Source organism: Chiloscyllium plagiosum, chromosome 9 (genome assembly GCF_004010195.1).
Source record: "Chiloscyllium plagiosum isolate BGI_BamShark_2017 chromosome 9, ASM401019v2, whole genome shotgun sequence".
Taxonomy (NCBI): domain Eukaryota; kingdom Metazoa; phylum Chordata; class Chondrichthyes; order Orectolobiformes; family Hemiscylliidae; genus Chiloscyllium; species Chiloscyllium plagiosum.
Window position 1 is genome coordinate 85,186,943 of NC_057718.1, and position 9,718 is coordinate 85,196,660.

General features: G+C 42.9%; 1 protein-coding gene across 1 annotated transcript in view; it reads right to left on the bottom strand.

The window, feature by feature from the left end:
- pygb (phosphorylase, glycogen; brain) overlaps positions 1 to 7,824 on the bottom strand; it is a 101,714-nt gene extending 93,890 nt beyond the window's left edge. The window contains exon 1 of the mRNA XM_043696427.1: positions 7,454 to 7,824. Coding sequence (XP_043552362.1) covers positions 7,454 to 7,696 — 243 coding nt within the window. The 5' untranslated portion in view covers positions 7,697 to 7,824. The remainder of the gene's footprint in view (positions 1 to 7,453) is intronic.
- Positions 7,825 to 9,718: the final 1,894 nt, after the last annotated feature.

Here is a 9,718-nt window from a genome sequence, read left to right on the forward strand (position 1 = left end):
CCTGCGATTCAGTGTCAGTCAATAACATTGCAGTTAAGGTTCTAACCACACCCTGCAATTTAAAAAAAAAAGATTTACATCAGATCTTGCCATTAAGGAATGATCTAGTCCATTGTTTCTGGAAACAATCAAATCACTACATTGTCTCTTGAGTGGCATGTGATTCTGGGGGAGTGGCTGGGGGTTGTCTTGTGGACATTACTGACGGTGATATAAAATCTTGTACGAAGGAAGGACTGGGCCCTTTGTTCAGAGGGATCTCTTGACACAGCTTCGCAAGCATTGCGAAGAGCAGTAAGAGTCCTTCCAAAGCTTGTACTTGTTTAATAAATTTTGGCTGTTCACAGAAGTTGGCGTATTGCAGTTGCATCAAGTCTGTAAGAACCTCAGGAAAAAGAACCTAACACTCTGCTTCATCTGTGCCCTTACAATAATTCTATTCCAGTTAATATTACGTGGTTGGTCTCATGTTTTGTATATCTCAATTATGTGCCTTCATATGTGCCCTTCTACCTCCCTCCTTCACAATGCTTCTTAGATAAGTGAACTGGAGAATTGCAAAAATTACACGTTTGTTCAAACAATGTTCAAGTATAAACCTAGCAGCCAGATAGTTTAATTTCATTGGTAGGAAGCCTTTAAGAATGATAATCTGGGACAAAATTAACAATCTTAGAGTCATACAGCATGGAAACAGACCCTTCAGTCAAACTAGTCCATGCCAAACATAACCCTAAACTAAATGATTCTCATCTGAATGCTCCTGGCCCATATCCTTCCAAACCTTTCCTGTCATGCACTTATCCAAATGTCTTTTAAAATGCTGTAATTGTACCCACATCCACCACTTAGTCAGATGTACAGAACAGAAACAGATCCTTCGATCCAACTTGTCCACGCTGACCAGACATCCCAATCTAATCTAGTCCCATTTGCCAGCACTTGGCCCATACCCCTCTAAACACTTCCTATTCATTTACCCATCCAGATGCCTTTTTAAATGTAATTGTACCAGCCTCCTCCACTTCCTCTGGCACGTCATTCCATACACGTACCACCCTCTGCATGAAAAAATGCCCCTTAGGTCCCTTATATATCTTTCTCCTCTCATCCTAAACCTACGCCGTCTAGTTCTGGGCTCCCCCACTCCAGGGAAAAGACTGTCTATTTATCCTATCCATGCCCCTCATGATTTTATAAACTTCTATGAGGTCACCCTCGGCCTTTGACGGTCCAGGGAAAAGAGCCCCAGCCTATTCAACCTCTCCTTATAACTCAAATCCTCCAATCCTGGCAACATACTTGTCAATCTTTTCTGAACCCTTTCAAGTTTTACAACATCCTTCCGATAGGAAGGAGACCAGAACTGCACACAGTGTTCCAATAGCGACCTAACCAATGTCCTGTACAGCCGCAACATGACCTCCCAACTCCTGTACTCAATACTCTGACCAACAAAGGAAAACATACCAAATGCCTTCTTCACTATCCTATCTACTAATGACTCTACTTTCAAGGAGCTATGAACCTGCACTCCAAGGTCTCTTTGTTCAGCAACATTCTCTAGGAGCTCACCGTTAAGTGTATAAGTCCTGCTAAGATTTACTTTCCCAAAAGGCAGCAACTGCATTTATCTAAATTAAACTCCATCTGCCACTTCTCAGCCCATTGGCCCATCTGATCAAGATCCCGTTGTAATCTGAGGTAACCTTCTTCGCTGTCCACTACACCTCCAATTTTGGTGTCATCTGCAAACTTACTAACTATACCTATTGTTCATATCCAAATCATTTATATAAATGACAAAAAGTAGTGGACCCAGAACTGATCCTTGTGGCACTCCATTGGTCATAGGCCTCCAGTCTGAAAAACAACCCTCCACCATCACCCTCTTTTACATTCTACCTTTGAGCCAGTTCTGTATCCAAATGGCTAGTTCTCCCTATATTCTATGAGATCCAACCTTGCTAACCAGTCTCCCATGGGGAACCTTGTCAAACGCCTTACTGAAGTCCATATAGATCACATCAATGGCTCTGCTCTTGGAAGTTCATTCCAGTCACGAATCACTAGCTGCAAAATATGTGTCTCATGTCTTTTTTAAATAAATCTCCTCTCACCTTAAAGTGTCCCCTACTCTTGAAATCTCTCATCCTAGGGAAAAAGCAACTACCATTAACTCTATCTATACCTCTCATTATTTTGTAAACTTCTATCAGAAACACCTCTCAAAGGAAAGGGAAAAACAAAAACTACACTCATATTGCTGGCAAACCTGTTGACAAGGGTGGTGCTGTTCTGAGTAAGGGTCACTGCAACATAAATACTCACTCTGCTTTCTCTTCACAGATGCTGCCAGACCTGCTGAGCTTTTCCAGCAACTTCTGTTTTTGTTTTCTGCTGTTATTGTCTGGTATACCAACATTCACCCAACAGAGGCTGAACACTGACTCTCCAATACTTCATTCTCCTTTGCCCTGGACCATAACTTCACCAATGAACATTAATCCATTGTTTACATAGCGGTCACTACCTTCATAAACACCCCCCCGCCCCCAAAATCTGCCCTTCATATCCTCCAACCTCAGAACCAAATCCTGAATAGCCACTTCTATCTCTTTCACAAGTTCCACCATCAGGACTATTCTAGCAGACTTGTCGCACCAGCCTGCTCCGGCCCAATTAAACTGACTGCATCCTAGCTTGACTATATATTTTCTCCTCTTGTTTAGTCTTTTCCTTCTTGGTCCACGATTTTTCAGATAGCTTCTGTTATTTTGAATTTCTAACTTCCAAGCTTTAACAGTCTCATCATCAAGGGTGTCCAATAAATAAAACAAAACTTGTTCTTGGATGTAGGCATTGTTAGGTAGATCAGCTTTTATTTCTCATTCCCAATTCCCCTCCAGAAGATCACAGTGAACTGCCTTTTTGAACTGCTGCAGGCCTTGAGGTGTAGCGACACAAGAGCTTTTAGGAAGGCAATTCCAGGACTTTGATCCAGCGACTGAGAACAAACAGAGATAGAATTCTAAGTCAGGATGATATGTGGCTTGGAGGGGAGCGTGCAGGTGATGGTACTCCAATCCACATGCTGCCCTTGTCCACATCAGTGTTAAAGTTCATGAGCTTGGAATGTGCTGTATAGGGAGTCTTGAGTTACTGAGGTGTATCCTGTAGGTGGTACCCAGTGCTGCCACTGTGTTACAGTGCAGAAGGAACAATGTAAACATTAGTGGATTCCATGCCATTCAAATAGGCTGATTTTTCCTGGATGGTGTCAATCTTCTTGAATGCTATTGAAATGCTTCCATTGGGACAAGTAGAGAGTTTGCCATCACACATGACGTATGCCGTGCAGATGATGAGCAGAGACTGGGGAGACAGGAGGGGAGTTTCTTACTGAAGAATTCCTAGTCTCTAATCTTCTCTGGTATTTAGATAGATAGTTCAGTTTCTGGTCAATAGTGAGCAACCCCAGGATATTGATAGAGGGGCATTTAGCATTGGTAATAGCATTGAACATCCAAGGGCAATGGTTAGATTTTCTCCTGTTAAAGATGGTCATCGGCTAGCACTTGTATGGTGCAAATGTTACTTGCCACTATTCAGCCTAAGTATGGATGATGTCCACGAGGTATTGTCGCATATGGCCACAGTTTCAGTATCTGAGGAACTGTGAATGGTGATCAGCATTGTTGCTAGTAACTGCACATCCCCACTTCTGACCTTGTGATGAGAGAAGGGTACTGATGAAGCAGCTGAAGATGCTTGGGCCTTCTGCAGTGATGTCCTGGAGTTTCCATCCACAGGAACATCCATATTATTTTTACTTCTATAACCAAGTTTACGGTTTAACCATAATCTGTGCCCCATGTTGTCCTACAAATTTTGGTTACACCTCCACTGAGCTCATGCTTTTTCAAAAAAAAACTAACTTATGCCACTACCATTCTCTTTCACGATTCTCAATAACTAATTTGTCTCTTAATATCTTCTGCCCTTTCTGATTTTCCTTTTGTTTTGTTACCTCCACCAATTGACCAGAGAATCATAGAGTCAGAGATATACAGCATGGAAACAAACTATTCCGTCTAATCCATCCACTCTGACCAAACATCTGATATAAATCTAGTCCCATTTGCCAGCTTTTGGCTCATATCCCTCTATTCATTTACTCATCCAGATGCCTTTTAAATGCTGTAATTGTACCAACCTCCATGACTTCCTCTGGCAGCTCATTCCACACATGCACCACCCTCAATGTGAAAAAGTTACCCTTTAGGCCCTTTTTAAAAACTTTTCCCCTCACCTTAAATCTATGCCCTCTGATTTTGGACTCCCTCCTCCCAGGGAAAGTACTTTGCCTATTTAGCCTATCCATGACCCTCATGATTTTATAAAGCTCTAAGGTCACCCCTCAGCCTCAGACACTCCAGGGAAAACAACCCCTGCTATTCAGCCTCTCCCTATAGCTCAAACCTTCTAACCCTGGCCACATCCTTGTAACTCTTTCTGAACTCTTTCAAGTTTTACAACATCCTCACTATAGGAGGGAGACCAGAACTGCACACAATACTCCAGCAGTGGCCGAATCAATGTCCTGTACAGCTCCCAAATCCGATAATCAATGCACTGATCATTATAGGCAAGCATACCAAATGTCATCTTCACAATACTGTCAACCTGCGAATCAAGGAACAATGAACCTGCACTCCAAGGTCTCTTCATTCAGCAACACTCCCCAGGACCTTACCATTAAGTGTATAAGTCCTGCCCTGATTTGCCTTTCCAAACTATAACACCTCACATTTATCTAATTTAAACTTTATCCGTCACTCCTCAGCCCATTGGCCATCTGATCAAGGTTGAGTTGTACTCGGAGGTAACCTTCTTTGTCCACCACACCTCCAATTTTAGTGTTATTCAAACATATTAAACTTATTAAAACATTCTAATTTTTGCCCATTTCAGATAAAAGGTGTAATATTAAACAGGTTCCCTTCAGTCCAACTCTTTCATGCCAACCAGATATCCTAAATCAATCTAGTCCCATTTGCCAGCAGTTGGCTCATATCCCTCTAAATCCTTCCTATTCATATATCCATCCAGATGCCTTTTAAGTGTTGTAATGGTACCAGCCTCCACTACTTCCTCTGGCAGCTCATTCCACATACACACCACCCTCTGCGTGAAAAGGTTGCCCTTTGGGTCCTTTTTAAATCTTTCTCCTCTCACTCTATGTTCATACCCTCTAGTTTTGGACTCCCCCCACCCCAGGATAAAAAGACCTTCTCTATTTATCCTATTCATGCCCCTCAATTTTATAAATTTCTACAAGGTCACCCCTCAGCCTCCGACGCTCAAGGGAAAACAGCCCCAGCCTATTCTGCTTCTTCTAATAGCTCAAACCCTCCAACCCTGGCAACGTCCTTGCTAATCTTTTCTGAATGCTTTCAAGTTTCACAACATCGTTCCTTTCAGAGGTATCTCTTGACATCAAGTGCATCTAGAAATCAATCAATCAGATTGAGCTTCTAGTGCCTCTTGAGGTAGAGAATTCCAAGGAGTCACAACCCTAATAAAAAACTCATCTTGGTTCTAATTAGCTTACACCTTCATCTGAGACTGTGTCTTCCCTGATTCTAGATTTTTCCAATGAAGGGTTGGGGGAGAGGGGGCTGTTAAAGGAAAGTCCTGTTTAAATCATTTGGTTGAGGTTTTCTTGGTGAGGTAACAAAGGATACCTTGGTTGATGCTGTGTGTCTGCACTTCCAAAAAGGTATATGATTAGACAAATTGAAGCCCATGGATTAAATGGAACAGTTGCAATATGGTTACAAAGTTGATTTAGTGATGGGAACGAGCAAAAAGACTCCTCCTTCCCGCTCCAGGCCTCCCCACACAGTCTGGAGAAGGTGTACAAATGCAAATTCTCTAGTACTAGGATTGCTGCTTTTCCTAGTGTACATTAATGATCTAGGCTTTGGTGTACAGGGCACACTTAGAAAACTTGCAGGAGACAAAACTTGTGAATCATGAGGATAGCAATAGACTTCAAGAGGATGTAAAATCGTCACAGTTCTACTGGACAATGGGGCTGCTCTCTCATTAGAATGGTGGTTTAACCCGAGGGTTACAAAGGGAGAGGTTGAGAAGGATGGTCTTTCATGTTAACTGCAGCTGGCACAGGAATTGAGCCCTTACTGTTGGCATCATTTGCATTTCAAACCAGCTGACCCCAAAGGCTAGTGGATTGGGGAATAAAACTACTGATGAAAAAATGCAGAGAATTGTGAAAGAATATATTTTGAAAAGAAAAATGAGGAAAGACATGCACTAAAATGATGCAATTTTAGGAGGATGGTAGTATGCACACAAATCTTTGAAGGGGGGGGCAGGTTATCAAAGCAGTCAAAAGATATTTGGACATAATAAGGCAAAATGTGCAAAAGCAAATTACCATAAAAACACTTAACTTCAACTGACTTACTGCCTCAAAATTATGTCGAGATACTGGAGCTGTTTTATTTCCAAGAGCGTTGAAAGATGGTTTGATAGTGTTGAATACTATGAGGGAGCCAGAAAGGGTAGATAAAAAGAGACAAAGTCCACTATCACCAAGATTGAAAAGCAGGGAACACAGATGTAAAGGTGACCAACAAAAGAACGAATAATGACGAGAAAGAAACAGTTACTAAAGAAGTGATTAGGATCTAGAGTACACTGGGCAATAGCATAAAGGCAGATTCAGTTGTGGCTTTCAAAAAGGTTGCAGGGGAGTGGAATTAGCCGATTTACTCTTGCAGACAACTAGAATAGGCATGAGGCCCGAACATCCTCTTTCTATTTAACCATTCCATGATTCTTGTTAGAGTGAAGTAGAGTTTTCTTCTTAAATGTTGCGGACTAAAGATTTATTGTATGGCCAAACTAGACCAAAACCACACCCGGAAAATCCAGGCCAAACTAATGTTTGTCCCAATACAACGAACGCCAAACTACGAAACCTAATAAGAAATGCATTAAACTGAATGGTAACATGAAGACTTGGTAAAACAATAAGGAAGCTGAAAGCATTTTACTACAGTAGTTCAAATTGCATGAATCGTTTTGAATTGGAAAAATCTAAAATTTAAAATTATAAACCACCGAACACATTGATTGATATTTAAAGTAGAATGCTTGGCAGGGTTTTTTTTTAAAAGAAAACATTTTAATCGTTTTAAAACTGATACCATGAACCCTAGGGTTTTTTTTTCCGTAGCGCGACTACATAAAACTCCTCTTATACTCTTGCATACTTCAACTGCAACAGAGGGATACATTTCTAATGTAATGTTGTGCAAGCAGTATCAGTTAACAGTTGATAAAACGGAAGATATAACGATACCCGGCCAGAAGAGGACGTGACTGGACTGAGTTGTCGGATTGCAGTTCAGCAATAACCCACCTTGGGATCTTTCTCGTAATAATACTGCTGGGTGCGGATCCATCGCCCGACCAAGTGGTCGCGGATGGTGTGAGCCAGAGCGAAGTAGTAATCCCGAGGGGTAGCGACATTTCTGTCTTTGACCAGTGTGAAATGCAAATGCCTGTTGAAGCTCTTCTTGAGCTCCACCACATCTCCGAGCTCGGCGATCCCCCTCACACTTATTTGCTTCCTCCTTTCGAAGTCTGTCAGCGGAGTGGCCATAGTTTCCTTTTTGGCGAGAAGAGGTTCTGGGACCGCAGTAGACAGAAACACACACCCGAACGGCACAGGCACACAGTTTGGACTGAACCCAGCCGCTGTGTGCGCCTCGTCCTTCCTCCTACGGGACGTGCTCAGTACGTAGCGCACTGAGTACAGGAAGGGGGAGGGAGTGAGTCCAAACACGGGAAATAATCCTGTGGAACGCCACATCCAAGTACGTTGCCCCGCACCGAACAGGATTGGGGAGACCCGTAAATGAGCAGAGTGCGAGATTGTTGATTTTCCCCCTTCCTCCATGAAAATAGTCGACAACGTTCACCCAAAAACCGCTGCAACAGATTTAATGGGTAGATTGAACTCCGAATTAAACACCACACTCCTATATTAATACAGTGAGACAGATTGTACCTGTTATCAACAAAGGTTAAATGCCGATAGACAGAAACAGATTGGGCCCTCCGCATAAACAGTGAATTAAGTTGCATCTGCATGGAGATCTACAGCATTAAAAAGGCCATTCGGTCCATCGAGCTTGCACCAGTCGAAAACAATCACCTAATCCAATTTCCAGCACTGGCCCATGGCCTTGTATGCCTTGTCACCATAACAATCTATCTGAATATTTCTTAAATGTTATGAGGGTTTCTGTCTCTACCATCCTCACAGGCAATGAGTTTCAGATTCACTCCACCCTCTAGATGAAAACATGTTTTTCTCACATCCCTCTAAACCAAATGCCCCTATCGTCACTGAGCCCCCCACCAAGGGGAATTTTTTTTCCGTGTCTATGCTCCTCATAATTTTACATATCTTAATCATGTCCCCATCCCTTTCCTCTAATCCATGGAATACAACCCCACTCTAATCGATCTCTTGTCATAGCTAAAAATCTCCAATCCAGGCAACATCTCAGTAACTTTTCTTTGCATCCTTTCCTGCACAATCTCATCCCTCCTGTAATATGCATTTCAGAACTGTTCACAATACAACCCTAATTGCGATCTGACCAATATTTTAAACTGTTCCAATATCATCTCCCCGCTCTTGAACTCTATGCCTTGGCTAATAAAGGCAAGTATCTCACATGCCAACTTAACCACTTTATCTATCCATCCCACCAACTAAAGCAACAGTGAACATGCACACCAAGATTTCTCTGACCCTTGTTTCTTCCCAGGTTGAATGTTGAACACAGCAAGGGTCCCAAAAACTGACCCTCATGGAACCCTACTGGACTAAGATCACCATCAGAATAGCAGCCACAAGTATTACTCTTTGCCTCCAGCCATTCAGCCAGTTGTAAATTCAATTTGCCAAATTTCCTTGAACTCCTTGGGTTTTTGTTTTGTTGCTTTGATTTTTACCTTCTTTCACTTCCTCTTCAGATGTAAATCTTGCTGGGGTAATCAGTGCTCTTGGGCAGCAGCACAACCCAAATTCTACACGATGGTGACCCTCCCAGCAACTTGCTGAGCTCCTTGTCATTGTGGATGGTGCACTGCAGGTGATGGCTTACTTGTTGACCTAGGCCATATTGCCTGCCAACTCGAAGATCTTGGTGGTCAGGTACTCAAGGATGGCAGCCAAATGAATGGGAGCCTCACCCCCTTGTCTGGCATTATATCTCTTATGCAGTTGGTAATGGATATGACTGACTGGGAACTGGAGGTTGTATGTATGTATGTAAAAACGCCATCCCATATTCCCAATTCCTTCTCCTCCGCCACATCTGCTCCCAGGAGGACCAATTCCAATACCGAACAACCCAGATGGCCTCCTTCTTCAAAGACTGCAATTTCCCCTCAGACGTGGTTGACGATGCTCTCCACTGCATCTCCTCCACTTCCCGCTCCTCCGCCCTTGAACCCTGCCCCTCCAATCGCCACCAGGACAGAACCCCACTGGTCCTCACCTACCACCCCACCAACCTCCAGATACATCGTACCATCCTTCGTCATTTCCGCCACCTCCAAACAGACCCCACCACCGAGGATATATTTCCCTCCCCTCCCCTATCAGCGT